Source organism: Lontra canadensis, unplaced genomic scaffold, assembly GCF_010015895.1.
Source record: "Lontra canadensis isolate GAN:19392208 unplaced genomic scaffold, GSC_riverotter_1.0 scaffold2, whole genome shotgun sequence".
In the NCBI taxonomy this organism is placed as follows: domain Eukaryota; kingdom Metazoa; phylum Chordata; class Mammalia; order Carnivora; family Mustelidae; genus Lontra; species Lontra canadensis.
Window position 1 is genome coordinate 57,684,087 of NW_022630996.1, and position 20,664 is coordinate 57,704,750.

Below are 20,664 nucleotides of genomic sequence, written 5' to 3' on the forward strand. Positions count from 1 at the left end.
GAGAGAGAGGGAAGCAGGCTCCCCGCCGAGCAGAGAGCCCGATGCGGGACTCGATCCCAGGACCCTGAGATCATGACCTGAGCCAAAGGCAGAGGCTTAACCCACTGAGCCACCCAGGCGCCCTGAATTCTACTTTTAAATTGATTTTTAAGGGTAAATAATCAAAATATAAAATTATAATTATCACATTGTTAAAAAATAGCTATGTCTGGATATTAGCAATACAGGCAACTTATTCTGTGATTTTTTTGTATTTTCTAAATTTTCTACAATGACTACTGTTTTCAAAATTAGAAACAGCATTTAAAAAAATTAATAGTGCTATGCTATAGGATTGGTAAGTATGGCTATATATCTACAATGAGAAAGCCCTCCTAACTTTAGATATAAATGTCAAATCTATTTTGGAAGACAGGTTATCCATAAATTACATATAAGTTAGAATGGCACTATACATTACATTAAATATTTTTTAGTAGACTGGTCTCTTCTGATGAGGGGATTAGGGTTTTCTCCAAATTCCAAGGGTCTAAACATAGATCACCAACTATCAGCAATGGGAACAGAGTTAGAGACTTCAGATAAGCAGGAACATTTTATGTTTAGAGTAACTGAAAAGTGAAGGTCACTGAAATGTCAAATACTCCGAAATATTAGTGGAAAGTTATTGATGAAAATACTCACAGGAAGTTATAATTCAGTTCAGATATGCCTTTTATGGTACACTTTGATTATGTAAGAGAAAAAAATATCTACAAAAATGTTCTCCTGAAAAAGTTAAACAACAGAGCTAACATAGGATCCAGTAATTCCCAGAGAAACAAAAACATGTGTCCACACAAAAAGGTGTACACAAATGTTCACAGCAGTACATGAACTCATGAATGTAGAAATAAATTTTATTAAATACCCTGGAATATTAGTGATAAAAAGGGATAAAATACTGATACATGGTACAGTATGGATGAACCTTAGAAATACTATACTCAGTAAAAAGAAGCAGATACCAACGGCCCCATATTGTGTGAGTCCATTTATATTATCTGTTCAGAATGTACAAACCTACAGAGGCAGAAAGTAGATTTGTGTGTGTCTATGGCTGAGAAAAAGAGGATTCAGGGAGAACAGTGAGTGACTGCTAATGAGTACAGTGGATTCTTTTTAGAGTGATGAAAATATTCTAAAATTGATTATGGCAATGGTTGCACAACCCTGAATTTAATATATTAAGAACCACTGAACTGTATACTTTTAATAGGTGAACTGTTTGGTATATTAAATTATATCTCAATAAAACGGTTCCAAAAATAGTGAAGTCAAAGAGGAAATTATAAATCAGCCTCATTTTTCAATTAAAAGAAAAGCCATGTATTGCTGAATCAAAAGTCTCAAGCATTATTTGCATTTTCTCAAAAATAACTGATATTTTCTGTCATGCTTTTCTTGCCAAGTTTCAAATCACATAGAGGCACTAGTCAAGTAATTGAATAGAAGAGGCCTGGAGGGACTGTACATTAATAATCTATCCAGTTAGGTTTCTCAAGTCATGCTGAGAACATTTAACAAAAAATTAAAGACATAACATAAAGTGTACAATGAAAATACTATTCTCTGGCTTCCTAGAGAAACAGAGTTACTAATAGACTCTCCGCAAATAACAAGCTTCCACTTTAACTAAAAGGGGATGGTTATGTGAGCAATTAAAAGTATAAACAATATTTCAATTTATTACTTGGTATTTGTACCTAAAAATAATACCCTTTCTGACATGTTCTATCACTAATATTGGGAAGGGATTTAAGATCAAATGAGGAGATCTAATTTTCGGCTTTTAGAGAGTATTAGAATGTATTAATTCTTTGGTGTTACAATCTTTTAAATTACAATTTACCTTGGTTGCTGGGTTTCAAAACTTTTTTTTTAAATAATATACCCTAACACTTTAAATAATATATTTAACAATCACATTGGAGTATCTGAATTATCCAAGAGATAAACTACCTTTGTTGTTTCTTGATAGCTTTTAATATTTAAACAAAAATCTTTCACGCCTGACAGAAAATCAGCAACATAAGTGACTATGAGATATCATCCAAAAATATTTCCACACTATTCCAAAGTCATAAAAACTAACAGTACTCAACTGATTGCATGACTATCATCAATAGGATACCTAAGTCATGAGAAAAGAAGACGTTTCCTTAACAATCTATTTCCACTTTCCCATAACTGGCCCCACAAATCTGAAATGCCATTTCTTATTGGTACGACTGCGCAGTAGACAATAATAGCTACTTAGGACTAAGTGAATCCTGACCTACCAGAAGCTATTTATTGTTTCAGACCCCTATCATGCGGCGGAGCTATCTGTGTAATTCCTATGCCATCTCCTACCAATTCAGACTTAATGCTCATAATTGCGTATCAATTGTTGACATTAGTAATAATGACTTTCTCTGTCACTTAATTCACTATCATTATATTTAAGCCTCCTGACAGTAAAATATTACAGATTCTAATACAAAGCAAACTAACATTTACCAATATCTACCATGTCCTAGATATGTGCTAGAAGCTTAACATGGATTATTTTATGTAATCCTCACTACAGTAGGTACCAGTGATATTCCCTAAAAGCTATGAGAATTCCAACAGCAATGAAAACTCACTCAGTTTATACTAATTCACTCAGTTCATACTAATGTTTCCCGGGAATGTGACAGATCCTATCCCAATCATTCATTTATACAAAGTAGTTATTAATAAGTTGAAAGTCATGTTGTTTTCTCATACTATGTCCTTAGCTATTGACTTAATTCTTAAGTTCTTAAAGCTTAACGTCACTAACATTCTCTAAGTAAATATTAATTATTTATTACCATTACAGGATTTTTGACAGAAAAGTGACGGGTTAGAAGCTATAAAAGGACGAGAACCAATGTACCAGATTACAAAGGTCAGTATGATAGAGTAACAGTGTTGTTCCAAATAAATACAACCTACTTCATAATTTTACCTACAGCTAAATTAGTGATAAAGGTATGGTGGAAGAGACTAAGGAAAGGAGTTTAATTCTGTTACCTGGTAAATGTTTCTGGTAATGGGAAGAAACCCAAGTAGATGGATAATATGAGTATGGGGGAGGCTCTTCACTAAAAGGTTTTAAATGAAATGAATTTACTACCTATTAAAAATTATTAAGTAGAGCGGCGCCTGGGTGGCTCAGTCATTGAGCGTCTGCCTTTGACTCAGGTCATGATCCAGAGTCCTGGGATGGAGCCCTGCATCTTTGGGTTCCTTGTTCAGTGGGGAGCCTGCTTCTCCCTCTCCCTTTGCCGTTCCCCCGGCTTGTGTTCCCTCTCTTGCTGTCTCTCTGTCAAATAAATAAATAAAATCTTTAAAAAATTTTAATAAGTAGTATTTTGAGTTTCTGATAATTTTAGAATTAGTGTTTGAAAATGATGAATATTAAATATTTTAGCCATGGGTTTTAGTTTTTCATCAATAAAGCTGAGTATATTCCATTGGCAACCAAAATATTACTCCCTAAGTTAGGAACATGATTACTTTCATGTGGACTGTCAAAACTCTTAGGATTATACAATCCTCTGTCTCTGAATTAGCCAATAACTTAAAGAGAAAGTAAAGGTGATCTTCAACAGGAAGGACTCTTTATACATTCACTCAATAGCCAGTTAGGGACCAGCCCAGTAAAAATAACAACTTGGGTCCCTGGAACACAATCTAAGAGGCCAAAACGGCCAAATCTTTAGACTTGTTTCCATTTGCAGAGAAGCCTCCCACTCCCCAAAAGCAGTTCCATCAACTGCTGCTTCTTAAACAAACTTGTTTAACAAGGACACAGGAAACCCAAACAACTGTATTAAGCATGACTTCTGGTCAGGAAATGAGTTTTTGATCAGTGGTAAAACTGAAAGTTCTCTTTCATATCTATTACTATTTGAGGTATATCATCCACTCCTTTGATTCAATTCCTCCCCAGCCAAGCTCCTTCCACAGAGGGAGGAAAAGGACAGATTATTTTAAATGTAATTTCAATAGCAAAAAATTTATATATTTTAGTTCAGAGTTGCTAACTTTATTGATTGTGGCTAAAGCCAAATGTAAAGTACTTACTCCAGATCTGATTCTTAAAAATAAATAAAAATAGGAGTGCCTGGGTGGCTCGGTCGGTTAAGCATCTGACTCTAATTTCAGTTCAAGGTTGTGAGATGGAGCCCCCCTCCCCATCGGGCTCTGCACTGGGCATGGAGCCTGCTTAAGATTCTCTCTCTCTCCCTCCCTCTGACCACCCCATCTCTATAAATCAGTCAATCAATCAATAAATTTCTGGTGGCACCTAGGTGGCTCATTTGGTTAAGTGAATGCCTTTAGCTCAGGTCATGATCCTGGAGTCCCAGAATCAAGTCCCACATCAGGCTCCCTGCTCAGCAAGGAGTCTGCTTCTCACTCTGACTCTCTCCGAGGCCTCTCATGCTCTCTCTCATTCTCACTCTCTCAAATAAAATAAAATAAATCTTAAAAAAAAATAAATAAACAGATAAATAAATTTCTAGAGAAAGATGCTGGCATGGAGTTAGGGTCATAATACTCCATACATTCAAACCTAATGAAATTAAGAAAAATAAATTAAAATGCTATTTTTTTGTGTGTTTTTGGCATGTTTAAATGCTTCTTACTTCAAATTTTGAAAACCGATTTAAAAAAATAAAACAACAAAGAAAAACATCATCTGGAAAATAAAAGCAAAATATGTAGAATTTCACTTAGGATCTAACCATCCCATCTCTTATTCTTCAAAGAATACAAAAGGTAAATGAGAAAAATTCTACAGTCTTCTCTGATACCAAATTTGGAGGGAAAATAAATGACGGGAGTAGATTAGATATCAAAGTGGAAAGATTTATGTACAGTAAAAGCTATTCTCAGATCACTTGCTCATCAGAAATTTTTAAAAAACCGCCATGTTCACCATACTATTGTTCCCTAATAGGGAAATACGGCAGAGGACTCCAAAACAAATAAATAAACAAATACACAGATAAATAAATAAATAAATAAATATGCAAAGCTAATTATTTCCAGCAATAAGCAAGATTAACTAGAACAGAAAGACAAAAGACAAAAACAAACTAAGAAATAAAAAACATGGGAAAGAGGTAGGAGAAAGGAGGAACAAATTTCCTCTTGAAGTTCCCCTTTCTAACTGTGAATTTACAGTGCCAAGGCCACTAGCCAAACATTCACCTTTCACTCTCTCTGCTGGTAAATATAAATAATAATACCAATTACTTATTGACATTTAATGTGTTGGTCCCTATTCCTAGCATTTCAAACACATTAACTTAATTTAACCCTTACAATAACCCTATGAGGTACAATAATATCCCAATAACAAATGAGAAAAGTGAGACACTGAGGTAAAGGGATTTGCCCAGAATTACAAAGCAGGAAAATGCTGGAGCCAAGATTCAATACCAGTTTGCTTCCAGAACCAGAGCTCTTGACCAATGGAAGAAAAAATTAATAAATGAAACAGTTTTCAATACTAATTTTTATTACAAAAAGGTTAAATCCAGGGGAAAAATATGAATCAAGATACAGAGTATCTATAATAATAAATAATACCAACCAAAAGGAAGATATAATGGACATAAATCTTAATACATCTGTATTATTAAGATATATAAAGCAATGATCACTGGAAACATACATCAACAGAAATTTTAATTCAATAACTGCCAGCTTATGATGGAACAAACAGATATAAAGGGGCTATATAGAAACTGAATAACATAATTAATAAGGCTGAATTAATATGTAATGAATTCTGTATCTAGAAGTAAAGACTATGCCTTGTTTTCAAATACCTAAAGAGCATTAAAAAAAAAAAAGATCTTATATTAGGTCACAAAGAAAATTTCACTGACGTTTCCACAGATACATAATTCTATTTTCTAAATACAATAAAGCTAGAAATTAAATTTTTACTCAGAAATTTTAACCATTTAGAAATTAAAAACAAAACAAAAAGTCTCATATACTAAACAGCATATCAAAACTGAAACTACACAGTATCTTGCAAATACAAATGAGCTCAGAGAGTAAGTCTTGGCATAAAACACCTATATTACTGAAGAAACACATACAAAAATTAAGCATTTATCTCTAGAATTGCAAAAAAATATATACACTCCAGGAAGGCAGAAGAAAGGCAATGACAGAGCAAAGTCAGACAGCAATGAACTAGGAAAAAGAAAAATAAGAAAACCTATTTCAACACCTTAATTAAAAAAAAAACAAACTATATAACCTAATAAATTTAATCACTCAAAACACATATGCAATATTATAAGTGAAAAAAATAACTACAGAGATACAAGAAATTAAAACAATTATGTAAGAATATTTTGTGAAACTATGCAAAATACTTGAAAAGCTAGATGAAATGGATTATATTCAAATGAAAATACTGAACAGAAGAAACAGAAACTAAAAGAAAACAAAAGCCAAAGGGGTGTCTGGATAGTGCAACTGGTTAAATGTCCAAGTCTTGCTTTCCACTCTGGGCATGTTATCAGGGTCCTGAGATCAAGCCCTGTGTTGGGCTCCCTCGGGATCTGTGCTCAGTGTGAGTCTGCTTATGACTAGTTCTCCCTCTCCCTCTCCCCCTCCTCCCTATGTGCAAGCACTCTCTCTCTTTCAAATAAAAATAAAATCTTTAAAAAAAAAAGAAAGAAAGAAAGAAAGAAAGAAACCAAGAGCCATGGGAAAAATTGAGACTTTCCTAAAGAGTTACAATCTGAAAACACACTAGTCTAGTTAGCTTCATAGGTAAAATCTTTTCAGACTCAAATAACAGATAATTAGGATATTTTCACCATTTGTGCCAGAGCACAAAGGAAGGAAACTTGCAAAATCTTTTTATGAAGCAAGTATGACACTAATCTAAGGATTACATTATGAAAAAGAAAAAAGTTCAGACCTCATTTCTGAATTCTGAAACAAATATAAACAAACACTTCATTTGCCACTGTATATTTTAAAAAAGGACCCCATAAATAGCATTTATTCCAAAATGTAGTCATGACCAATTATTAAGTAATCTATTAAAGAAATTCACCATCTTACACATAATAAGTCAAAACAACACATTCATTTCAATGATGCAATGGCATTTCACACATAAAGAATCACTTCCAATTTAAGAAGAAAAACAATTAGTAAAATGAGTATACTTAATGCTACTCCTGTCAGAGTGAATGCACCAGTTCTTTAAGTTTATTGAGATATAACTGACATATAGCATTATATTAGCTTCAGGTGTAAAACTTGGTTCAATATTTGTCTATGCTGTGAAGGGATCAGCACAATAATCCCAACACCATCACCACTCACAGTTATGGGAATTTTTTCTTGTAATGACAACTTTTAAGATTTTCTTTCTTACCAACTTTCAAATATGCAATACAGGATTAGTAACTATAGTTGCCATGGGGTACATGACACACCCTAGACAAATTATTTTATAAATAATTTTATTTTCACCCATTTCACTCACCCCCCCCAACTCCCAGCAACCATCAATCTATTCTTTGCATGTGTTTTTTTTTTTTAAAGATTCCACATATACGTGAGATCATATTTGATCACGTTTGTCTTTGATTTATTTCACTGAAGTATAATGCTTTCATTATATCAAGGTCCATTCATGTTGCTGCAAATGACAAGCTTTCATTCTTTTTTTATGGCTGAATAATATTCATATAATTCATATAATTCATATAATATTCATCTACAGAGCACGACTTCTTTGTCTATCTATCTGTTGATAATCATTTAGATTGCTTCCACACCTTGGCTACTGTAAATAATGTCCAAAGAACATGGGGGTGTATGTACGTTTTCGGCTTAGTGTTTTGTCTTCTTTGGATAAATACCCAGAAGTAGAATTGCTGGAGGATATGGTAGTTCTATTTTTAATTTTTTGAAGAAACTCCATACTGTTTTCCATAGTGGCTGTACCAATTTATATTCCCACCAACAATGAACAAGCATTTCCCTTTTTCCACATCCTGGCCAACATTTGTTATCTCTTATTTTTTTCCTAACAGTCTGACAGGTGTGAGGTGGTATCTCACTGTGGCTTTGATTGCATTTCCCTTATCATTAGCGATGCTGAGCATCTTTTCATATTCCTTCGAGTTGTCTAAATGCCTTCTTTGGAAAAATGCTTATTCAGATCTTCTATCCATTTTTTTAACTGGATTGTTTGTTATTTTGCCATTGAATTATAGGAGTTCTTTGCTATTTTGGATATAATTTGTAAATATTTTCTCCTGTTCAGTAGGATGTCTTTTCGTTTTGTTTATGGTTTCCTTTGCTATGCAGAAGCTTTTTAGTCTGATGTTGTCCCACTTGTTTATTTTTGCCTTTGTTGCCTTTACTTTTAATGTCAAATTCAAAAAATTGCCACTAACATCTATGTCAAAAAGCTGTGTTTTCTTCTAGAATATTTTTTATGGTTTCAGGTCTTACATTTAAGTCATCAGTCCATCTGAGTTAAATTTTTGTGTATAATATATGACAGCGGTACAGTTTTCCCAACATCATTTATTGAGGAGCCTTGTCCTTTCCGCATTATATATTCTTTCCTCCTCAGTGGTAGATTGATTATATATGCACAGGTTTATTTCCGGGCTCTGTTCTCTTCCACTGATCTAGGTGTCTGTTTTTACACCAATACCACACTGTTTTGATTATAATAGCACTGAAATATGGTTTGAAGTAAGGAATTACGATGTCTCCAGCTTGTTCCTTCTCAGGATGCTTTAGCTATTCAGGCTCTTTTGTGGTTCAATATAAATTTTAGGATTGTTTGTTCTATTTCTGTGAAAAATGCCACTGGAATTTCGACAGGGATTGTGCTCAATCTGTAGACTGCTTTAGGTAATATGAACATTTTAACAATATTAATTCTTCCAATCCATAAGCCTGGAATAGCTATTTATCTGTGTCTTCTTCCATTTCTTTAGTCAATGCCTTATATAATTCAGTGTACAGGTCTTTCACCTCCTTGGTTAGATTATTTCCTTTTTTAAAAAAAAAAATTTATTATGTTAGGTTATTTTCCTACCTATTTTATTCTCTTGAAGCAATTGTAAATGGGATTTTCTTAAAATGTCTGATACATTATTAGCATAAAGAAACACAACAAATTTCTGTATATTGATATTGTATCCTGCAACTTCATATTGAATTCATTTATTAGTTCTACCAGTCTTTTGGAGTTTTCAGGGTCTCCTATATATAACATCATATTATCTGATAGTGACAGTGTTACTTCTTCTTTTCCTATTTGGAAGCCTTTTATTTCCTTTTCTTGCCTAACTGCTCTGGCTAAGATGTCCAATACTATGTGGAGTATGTGGAGCGGGCATCCTTATTTTGTTCCTGATTTTTCACCATTGAGTATGATGTTAGGTATGGGCTTGGCATAGATGGCCTTTATTGTGTTGAGAAACATTATCTCTATACTCATTATTTTGAAATTCTTTTTTTTTTTTTTTTAAGATTTCATTTATTTGACAGAGATCACAAATAGAGAGGCAGCCAGAGAGAGAGGAAGGGAAGCAGGCTCCCCGCTGAGCAGAGAGCCCAATGTGGGGCTCGATCCCAGGGTCCCGGGATCATGACCTGAGTCGAAGGCAGAGGCTTTATCCCACTGAGCCACCCAGGAGCCCCTTGAAATTCTTTTTTAATCACAAATGAATGTTGAATTCTGTCCACTGCTTTCTCTGCATCTACTGAGAAAATCGTATACTTTTAATCCTTCTGTTAATGTGGTATATCACACTGAATAATTTTCAGGTGTTACACCATCCTTGTATCCCTGGAATAAATCTCACTGATTATGGTGTATGATCCTTTTAATGTATTGTTGAATTAGGTTTGCTAAAATTTTTTTGAGGTTTTTTACATCTAAATTCATCAGGGATATTGTCATATATTTTTCATATTATTTTCATATAATTGTCTTGTTTTGGTGCACCAGCTCTTTAAAACTTCTTCCCATAGTAAGTTTCATGGCCAAACTTAACTTTAAGTGGGCAGAGAAGTAAAATCTTACCATGTGAAATGAAGAGAGAATGTATATATTTGTGAAAAGCCCTCATTGCTACTATACCTGGGAATTCAGAAGAAACACCTTTTATTATTGCTCTAAGCTATATTTCACTGTTTGACCACTTTATAAAAACTATATGCATTACTTTCTCATTTAAAAACATGCTCATGTTCAGAACTTTAAATCCATCCAGAGATGAAGCTTTAGACTATATGGTGAAAACTGAGAAAATATTACTATCTGATTACTATAAAGTTCAATTTTTTTTAAAGATTTTTTAATTTATTTGACAGACAGAGAGCATTAGTAGGCAGAGAGTCGGGCAAAGAGAGAGAGGAGGAAGCAGCTCCCTGCCAAAGCAGAGAGCTGGAAGCAGGACTCGATTCCAGGACCCCGGGATCATGACCTGAGCTGAAGGCAGCGGCTTAACCCAGTGAGCCATCCAGGCGCCCCTATAAAGTTCAATTTTAAGAGTCGGCAAAAATTTTTTCTTTAAAAAAAGGTTGTATCTGCAAGGCTAATGTCTTAGAGTAATATTAAATTCCACAAATGGGTTTTTAGTTTTTATTTCTATTAAGCTATACAGATTATTCTACTAAGCTGGCAATGATCCATGTCTTCACTGGCCTTAAACGTGTGAAGCTGTTTCTCTTTTAGTCTTCAGAATAAATGCATGATTCTGCAAACTGGGTATTGCTAACTTCAGTTTATAGAAAAGGAAAGTGAAGTTTGGACCACATGAAAGTTAATTTAGTGGGCCATGATTATTTCCCCAACATATTATTAAAAAAACTAACATACCACTTTACTGAAAAAAAGCCCCTTAAGTGAGCACTCAATGTCAACAAATTCTATACATAATACTTTACTTTATTTGCCTCAACATATATCTACCTGTCCATCAATTGATTTTATTTTTGATTCATTTCAAGGCAAGCTACAGACAGCAGTACACTTCACCCCTAAACATCTGATTAGAGTTCAATATTTGTTTACTGCTCTATATTTTTAAAATTAAATTATGTAGTAAAATATACAAGTATATACTTATATACATTCTGACAAATACATTCACCCATATAACAAACACCTCTATCAAGATATTAAAAAACTTCCATTCTCCCAGAAGGTAGGTTCTGTCAGATTGGGCCTTGATTTGAACACATGATTCATCTCCAAGGTCCATGGTATTTTTTCACAACACTGTGCTACTTCTTTCTCAAAGGCCCAATGTGTAAGTATATTAAACATTAAGAATTTTATTCCTAACCCTCAATAATTACAGTAGTTGAAATATGGAAATATGAAAGGAAGAAAATACTAGAGACACCCTCCATCAAAACCAGACAGCCTCGATATTTAATATATGTAGTAAACAGACTGTACACGTTCCCTTCACTGACTTCCCCTAAATAAACAAAAACTTCTACTTGCCTCCCTAAGAGCTCAAGATTTAGCCCAAGAAGAATGGATATGGCAATAAAAAAAAAAACAAAAACATTTCATATGTTCATCTCTTGTATCTTTAATTAAACCAACAGAGACTTGGGGGCAAGAACATTTCTTACTCTTAAGTGTCATATGCTTTAGTGGTTACTCTGAGAGGCAGTGGGGATCTGGAGAAAAAGCAAAAGCTTTAGAATCAGCCAAATCTGGGTTCAAATCTCTTGATTTAGTAGCAATATAAACAACAAATTACTTAACTTCTCTATGCCTCAGTATCTCATCTGTAAAATGAGGCTTATGTTTTACCTTCCTTTCAATGTCCTTTCTCAAATAAGTATCTAAATGGAAATCCATGCAGACTTCTGCCCTGGACCTCAAGTTTTTGGCGCAACTGTTCTGGCCCTCTTCTAGTCATACCCCTCCTCACAGGTGAAGAGATCATAGGTCCAAAAGAACATACACACCATGAGCCCACACCTCTGCCTCAGTCTATGCCCTGGGTAATCTAGACCCAGGAATTCCTTGCCTAAAAAGAGTAGCCTTGCCTCCAAGGTCTTAAAGAACCTATACCCTGGGTCTCATTTGCTGAAGAAATATGAATGAAGCATAGCTGTGAGGACAGGGTGGTTGAAATGTTATGTGTGAAGCCATCCCTCAGAGAAGAGAATCGTGTGGTGGGGTAGGAAGAGATACAGGTTTAGTCTCAGAAGGCAGGATGTGCTCAACGCATGCAGACATATTCTGGCATGTACGTCTGAAGAATCCAACTTCTTAGTTCAAACCTAAAGTTCAAGGTCCATAGGGTATATTTGTCAAAGTGAGAGAACAAAATATATTTTATACACACACACACACACACACACACAAATATATTTATTATTTTAACTTATATGTACATGGTATGTTGGTCTTCATTTAAGTTTGCACTTCAAATGACCCTATCTGTATCTACTACCAATAGGTATTGACATACTCACTTTCAAATATTATCATATTTAGTCATGTAACATTATCATGAGCTAGGCTTCACTAACCCCGTCATGCAGATAAAGAAACAGACAAGCTTAAGAAACCCTTTTTTCTATCTCTACCTCGCTCTCTTAACTCTCCAATATCTGCGTTTCCTCCTTTGTCATATCATCAATATTACACTCTCCAAGATAATGTGCCCCAAATTCCTAACTTGAGCCCTTCTTCTCCATGATCTCTCTTTAGCACCTGACAGTGTTACCAATTCTTCCTCAGAACATCTTTCCCTTGCTTCTAAAACTAGACTATCAGTTCTCTTAGGTTTTGCTCTTTTTCTGGCTCCTCTCTTTCTGAACAGTGTCTGCATAAAGTACATGATCAATAAAAAGTAGGATTTTTTTCAAATCTAAAAAGAGAGTTTATCTTGAAGTACAGTGCCAGTCACTCTACTAAGTGATACATGCACGCACAGCATTCCATTTATCCTAAAAACACCATAAAACTGAAGCTCAGAATGACTGACTGACTAACTTGTGTCAGAAACCTGGCTCCAACACTTTCTAGCTTTATGATCCTGAGTAAGTCACTTATCCTCCCTGAGTCTCAGCTTCCCCATCTGTGTCATCTTGTAACATTCTTATGAGAATTAAATGAAACTCAGGATATAAAACACACAGCACATGATCCATCGTCAGTAAATGTTAACCCCCTCCCTCCTCTTTCTGTTGCTTCCAGATGAATATATTAGTTTTCTCTTTCCCTCTGTGCATTTCCAAAGACTAAGTCCTTGGTCTCTTGACCTTTCTTTATGTTCCATGTCTACACTTACCACACGTGTCAACCCAACTCCTCCAGAAAGGTGGTCCTGAATTACCTGCATCCATTTCTAAGAGTCCAGGCCTACATCTAAGTTTTGCTAGTTATTTCTATTGGAGAATCCCACTGCATACCATATCAACTGATCCTTTTCCTCACAAAATGAAGAACGGAAAGCAAAAGACCGGGGGTGTAGGGGAGAAGCACAAAATATTACAAAGACAAAATTGATATGAGGAATGATAAAGAAGCTAATTTCATGGTTTCAACTTGCTGAGAAAATTACAAAAATTGCAAAGATTCTCATAAATCATGTCCAAAATTTTCTCCCTTTTTTCTTCAGACATGAGGCTCTAATCCTTCCATTTCCCTAATCCACAAAGCCCCAAATCTTCTCATTCCTTTTGATTTCCTCACATTGACGTGCTTTCTTCATCAAACATCTAATTACATACTATCCTCTATTACTGATTTTCAGAAATTTACATCTATGTTCCTAACTATGCTCCAAGTTCTTTAACACCAATAACCATCTCTTATATTTTTAGTTCTTCACAATGCTGATTGACTACGATTATGAAGATATGGTCAAGAACTCAGAAATCATAAATTAAGATGTATTCAGACTTTTTCCTGACTTGGAAGGAAACACTTCTAAAATCAAAAAGGTTGGGGAACCTTTGACATGTAGAAAAGTGTGACAAGCCATGTGTTAATTTTTTACAAATTATGTCCAAGAACAGTGCAAACTTTTCTCCAAAACTTATTTATAATTTTCTCATATAGATACTAGTTATTATATTAATTTCTGTTAAGCAATTCTTAAAACTATGTCTCAAAAACCAAGTAATATAGACTTCTATGCTATTTATTAAATTTTAAATAATTTTAAAACTTTTAAAACCCAAATGACAAAAAACAAAGTTTAAAAAAGAAATGGCTTCCTTTTTTGGTTGAATATATTTCAAATTTGGAAAATTTTTTTTTTTTAAAGATGTTATTTATTTTACAGAGAGAGAGAGATATGACAAGTAGGCAGAGAGGCAGGCAGAGAGAGAGGGGGAAGCAGGCTCCTCACTGAGCAGAGAGCCCGATGCGGGGTTCGATCCCAGGACTCTGAGATCATGACCTGAGCCGAAGGCAGAGGCTTTAACCCACTGAGCTACCCAGGCGCCCCTCAAATTTGGAAAAATTTAATGAAATTACATTTTCTTTAATGTGATCAAAACAGAAGAACTGCAGAGTAATAAAACTGATTTTGATTTGCTTATTTTACCTGAGTAGCTTTATCTTTCATGCATGAAGGGTAATGAACATGAGGATCCCGTGGCCACTGTCCTGTGAGATAAGGTCCTGTTATCGTATCCAAAGAAGAGGTTCGCCTTATTGTACTAGAGGTTCGAATTTGCTGAGATTTTGGCCTGTCCACTAGAAAAAGTGAAAAAAAAAATTAGATTAGTCACTGACAAATTACGTAAAATTTAAAATTATTTAAACTTCATAGCTTATAGCAAATGTCACCCTGTCAATTTTCCCTAGAATATGTATTTACCCTAAAAGCTCCCTTCTATGACCTGATGAAATTTGTAGACCCTCTCTGAAGGAAAATATGTTTACATGTTAAATTTGCATATTCTTCCAGGGCTGTCACAGATGCTGTGAAGCCCACCCAATTTTAGAGATCTATTCTAAAACCGACCCATCTTTGTCACTACCATTACTTTAATTAAGACTCTCTCATGTCTCACCTGGACTGCCAGTTTCCTAACTGCTATCCCTGCATCCATCTCAATTAAATCTTAAAGGGCTACCTCCCAACACCACTAAAAAAAACATTTCCGTAGTTAATCATTGCCTTTAATGTAAAGCCTGCATTTTTTACAATTTGGCTCCCAGACCTCTGTGTTTTTGTTTTTTTTTTTTTAATTTTATTTTTTATAAACATATATTTTTTTCCCCAGGGGTACAGGTCTGTGAATAGCCAGGTTTACACACTTCACAGCACTCACCATAGCACATACCCTCCCCAATGTCCATAACCCCACCCCCCCCAACCCCCCTCCCCCCATCAACCCTCAGTTTGTTTTGTGAGATTAAGAGTAATTTATGGTTTATCTCCCTCCCAATCCCATCTTGCTTCATTTACTCTTCTCCTACCCCCTTAACCCCCCATGTTGCATCTCCTCTCCCTCATATCAGGGAGATCATATGATAGTTGTCTTTCTCTGATTGACTTATTTCGCTAAGCATGATACCCTCTAGTTCCATCCACCAGACCTCTGTGTTTAATGTCTTGCTACTCCTCTATAAATCCACACTAACTACAAAGTGCCAAATGAACTAACTGCAGTTTCCCAAATGTAAAACACTCCCTTCCCTGCCTCTACACATTCTATTATTTACTGAGCCTAGAACGCTCTCCTTTTTTTGTTCACTTGACAAAGTCTTATCTCCCAGACCAGTTTTGGTGTCACATCGCTTCTGTGAAACTTTTCCCAGTGTTTTCTTTCTCCATCTCTACCTCTGCTTGCATGCAACCATAAGTTTGTCTTTCTCCCCAACAAGTTTAGCCTCTGCATACGGAAAAGGAGTCAATGCTCAATACTTATTTGATCAATTTATTCACAGCTACACAAAAATAACATGTATAAAGAACTCTATCGAATTTAATTTCATCATTTACATATGAAGAATCTGAAGGCCAGAGGGATAAAACTGAATTGTCTAATGAAAGAGAACTGCTAACAGAAGACAGAGGTAAAAAGGAAGCAAGATCTCCAGACATTCTATACCATTCAATCCATCTACCACAACCACCTACTTCTCTCCTTTTCGGTAACTCTAAGTACTTCTGTTGAAAATTAAAATGATCACAACAAATTCTACAGTTTCTTTACAAAGAAATTATAGAGGTTTTCATATATACATCCCCAGTAATTTACCACCGATATGCTTTCTATAATAAAACCCCTTGAATTAGAAGCTCCAAGGCTCAAAGTCTTATTCAGGATTATATCTCACATTGAACTAAAATGCCTTGCACATTATAGTCAAGAGACATTTGTTACTGAACACTGTTCTTTAACTATCTTCCTGAAACCAGAATACATTAAGTAGTTTTTTTTTTTTATCAGACAACAAAACACAGCACCCTAATTTCATTTTACCGTGGGCAGAGAATCTAGGATGACCTATTTCAACCTACTCTTTGCAATTACCTGAATTTTCTTTCAATTTTTATAAATACTTCATGAGTTATGAAGAAGATATATTTTCTGTTTTCAGAATATATAGCTCTTTATTTGTCTTGTACCTCAACTGAAATAAAAATATAGAATATAGGAATAATATAATTACCAGTGGATCACAGATTTAGAAGAGAACTCTCAAATTTCTAAACTGCCATTGAGAACTAATAATTCTCTTTCTTTCCTGCAATTTATTTATTTATTGGAGAGAGCGAGAGAGCACACGAGGATGGGGGCAGGAGTAGACGGAGAGAGACAAGCAGATTCCGTGCTGAGCATGGAGCCTGACAGAGGGCTTGATCCCAGGACCCTGAGATCATGACCTGAGGCAAAATCAAGAGCCAGATGCTCAAACAACTAAGCCACACACATGCCCCTCTTTCTTGCAATTTTTTATCATTTATATTTGAGTTCTGTGTAATTTAACACATACTGATCCATGATGTTATCATCATGGTTTGCACACTTCACCATTATAATCTGCTCCATTTATCACTTTTTAAAAACTCTTTTAAATGAAACATTATGACCCCCTTTTGCTCTCTATTATAATTTGCCTGGTTCCCTATTCTTTAATTTTCCATTTCCTTCAATCATTCTGTTTATGCGTGTCTCTTGTATACAGTATATAAACTAGGCTTTTTGGAAAAAAAAAAAAAAGAACTTTGTAGTATGCCTTCTTGTAGAAAGTAAATTTACCCCACTTATGTTATTGCTATAAAAACTTTAACTTGTCATGTAACATTTTTCTTCCTATTTGCAATGCTTCCTTGCTGTGTGTCCTATATTTCACTGTTTTTTTCCTTCTCTCTTCTTGTCAAAACTAGTATCTATGTAAACTGTTTTTAATAGCAGAAGTTATTTCTATTAATTCTTTCAAGAATTTTTTTCCTGGCTATAAAAGCAATACCCACAAATACTAGTAACTCCGGAAAACATGTCTCTCATAATCTAATTTATAATAATTTGTTTAAAAGTTTTAGAAGTTACTTTATATTCCCTCCACCAGCAGGACACAAAAGACAAAAACATATTATCCCTTAAAAAAGAGCCAACATTTATAGCAGTACACTACTAAATAAAAAAAAGTCCTACATAAAGGTCAGCTATAACCAGGAAAAGAAGAACCATTACATGTGAAAAACCTGTGCCTAAACTTAAATTGCTCCAAACTATTAAAATGTTGTATGTACTCAACTTAAAGCTATTAAAACTCGTCCTAACTTGGAAAACAAACTATAGGGGCCATTTTTATGTTTTATAATGAAGAATCTATATAAATAGGCCCCTTGATCTATATATTTTAATTTGTATTTAGTAACTCCTACTATTTATTTTATCACTGGACCTTTGCCCATTACTCTCAAATGATCACATATTCTCCTCTTAGTATCCTGTGATTAGCTACTTTGTCAGAACTGTGGTCTTCAAACCATTTTGACTAAAAACTCCTATTGGTAAATAGGCTATTTATTTATAAATGTAGTACGTACTATATTACTAATATGCTAAATATTATAAAACAGATAAAACAAACATATATGATATGGAATACAAAATTAAAATATACATGTATAAAAAAATAGAAATTATGATGGTTTCTCCCTGTATCTCAACAGATGGCCCCACTCACTTCAATGGACCTGAAACTGAGTGCTAGATTCAATGCATAGATTGGCCACTTAGCTGTCTAGTTTCACGATATTACCCTACCGCTTAATTGTGTTAAGAATGTGTAAATAAGCACCAGGTATTACCAACACCAAAACAAACAAATAAAAAGGTCTCCCTTGAAAAGAAAAAATAAGTTAGGACAACACAATATCCATATCTTGTTAGAAAATTCACTCTACCCGTCATCATTTTTTTCAAGAAATTGAAGTATATGAAGCAAATATTCTTGAAAGTTCCTATTTCAAACATATTCTTTAAAATAAAGATTCTCGGGGCGCCTGGGTGGCTCAGTGGTTTGGCCTCTGCCTTCAGCTCGGGTCATGATCCCAGCGTCCTGGGATCGAGCCCCACATCAGGCTCTCTGCTCGGCGGGGAGCCTGCTTCCTCCTCTCTCTGGCTGCCTCTCTGCCTACTTGTGATCTCTATCTGTGAAATAAATAAATAAAATCTTTAAAAAAAAAAATAAAATAAAATAAAGATTCTCACTACTGCTCACAACCAGGAAAATGTCAAAGACAGGGTATTATTAATTTCCAAATTATCTGAAGTGTAAAAATTCAGAACAGGTTTGAAAATTGGCGAGGATGTCTTCTTCCAAGATATGATTAGTCATAATAACCCCATCTATCAAATATCACTACAGCCTTAGAGTTAACAAAAGGCTTATCATAAACAGGGCAATTCTATTTCAACAAGATGACCTGTTATTATCCAAATTTCCACGGCAGTGAGTTAGTCTTTAACTGCCTTATATCTAAGCCCTGATTCTCACAAATTTTTATTTATTCATTTCATAGTATCTCCTACCAATTCAGGTTTTACAGTGTACTGCACTAAGGAAAATCAACACTGGTTTTGCATTACTTATATATTCAACACAATAAATTGTTTATTTCATAATTACAGTTGTTATTAGAATATGTATTTATTTTTGAATTGGGTAATCACAATATTTTTCTACTAATTATTACAAAATTTCCTCAATTCAAGTTAGATCAAACCAGAGGACACCTTATGAGCTAGAAGCAAGCATTACTAGAGACAATTTTTGAATTAATTTATAAGAGCTTGAATAACCTATAAAATTGCTAAAATAAAGATTCAATTATACTTACATAAAGTATGAAAGAAAATCAAATAAATACTTATTATCATTACTTAAAGTAAAGAGGCATCGGGAAAAGAGTACCTTCATGAGTGGTGAAAACAGGTAATCATTATTACTATTACTAAAGAAAACTTGCTAAACATCTACCATATGGAAAGTACTATTACACGTACCAAGGGAAATTACAAAATAAGTTTCAGACTCTCTTCAAAGAGTTTATATACTGGTTGGGGAGATATGATACATATAATTGAATTATAATATAAAGCAATGTATGTATGGCAAACATACACCAATGAAGGATAAGAAGGCAAACAAGGCGAAAAATAAATTATTCAGCAGATAGCAAAAATGATGCTCTCCAACTACACCAAAGGAGTAGTAAGAGTCTTTGCCATGCTACATACCAGTCCTGTTGCTAATACCCTTACTTAAATATTTGAGGATAAAATACAGAATAACTTCAGAAAAAAAAAATAGGGGAAAAAAAAAATCACATCCATTTCCAGTACTATCATCCTTTTAACAGAACCAAAAAAGGACTGTTGATAGCTACAATATGTAAAAAGTCTTCCTCATTACATTCATCTAAAGGTTGTGCTTTCCTGTGCCTCTTCGCCTCCCTGAATAGAAAGCCACAAGGCAGCAGCAGTTGGTATGCCTGGGCCTCCTCGAGATACCTACGGAGGACTGTACAAAATAATTCTTGCTCTCTAACAACCAAATGGAAATTCAACTTTAATGTAATAATAATAAAAAAAAAAACGGTTTAAAGGCAAGAAACTCTATATTAGGTAACCCTAAATTTGAATAGCAAATTAAGCATTGTTCAAAACGGACAAAACCTGCCGAAGCAGTGTAACATGATATTAAATTAATTTATCCTTTCCCAACAATTTTTACTTCAGTGGTAATGCCTGAAGATTTTCTGGTTAGTGAGTTTGGAAATCTCATGCCTTAAGAAACTAATCTGCAGTGGAAAACAAACTAAAACTTCCACAAGTTTAAAAAAAATTATTGAATATTGGAAACTTAAAGAACTTTAGCTATGAAACAAGCCACCACATCTTCCAAACTAACGTTAAGTGGTAAAGATGATACAATATTTTTGAGTGCCATAATGTAGCCACACAGAATGTAAACCACCACGCAAAATTAAAAAAAGCGCTCATATTCTTTCTCGGGCTATTAACACACCTCAACTTTTTCATACTACATTCAATCTACATAAGCATTATCAATCCTTTGTGTTTAAC

General features: G+C 34.4%; 1 protein-coding gene across 1 annotated transcript in view; it reads right to left on the reverse strand.

Moving 5' to 3' along the window:
- GLCCI1 (glucocorticoid induced 1) overlaps positions 1-20,664 on the reverse strand; it is a 103,301-nt gene that overhangs the window by 54,851 nt on the left and 27,786 nt on the right. The window contains exon 2 of the mRNA XM_032874326.1: positions 14,655-14,806. Coding sequence (XP_032730217.1) covers positions 14,655-14,806 — 152 coding nt within the window. The remainder of the gene's footprint in view (positions 1-14,654; positions 14,807-20,664) is intronic.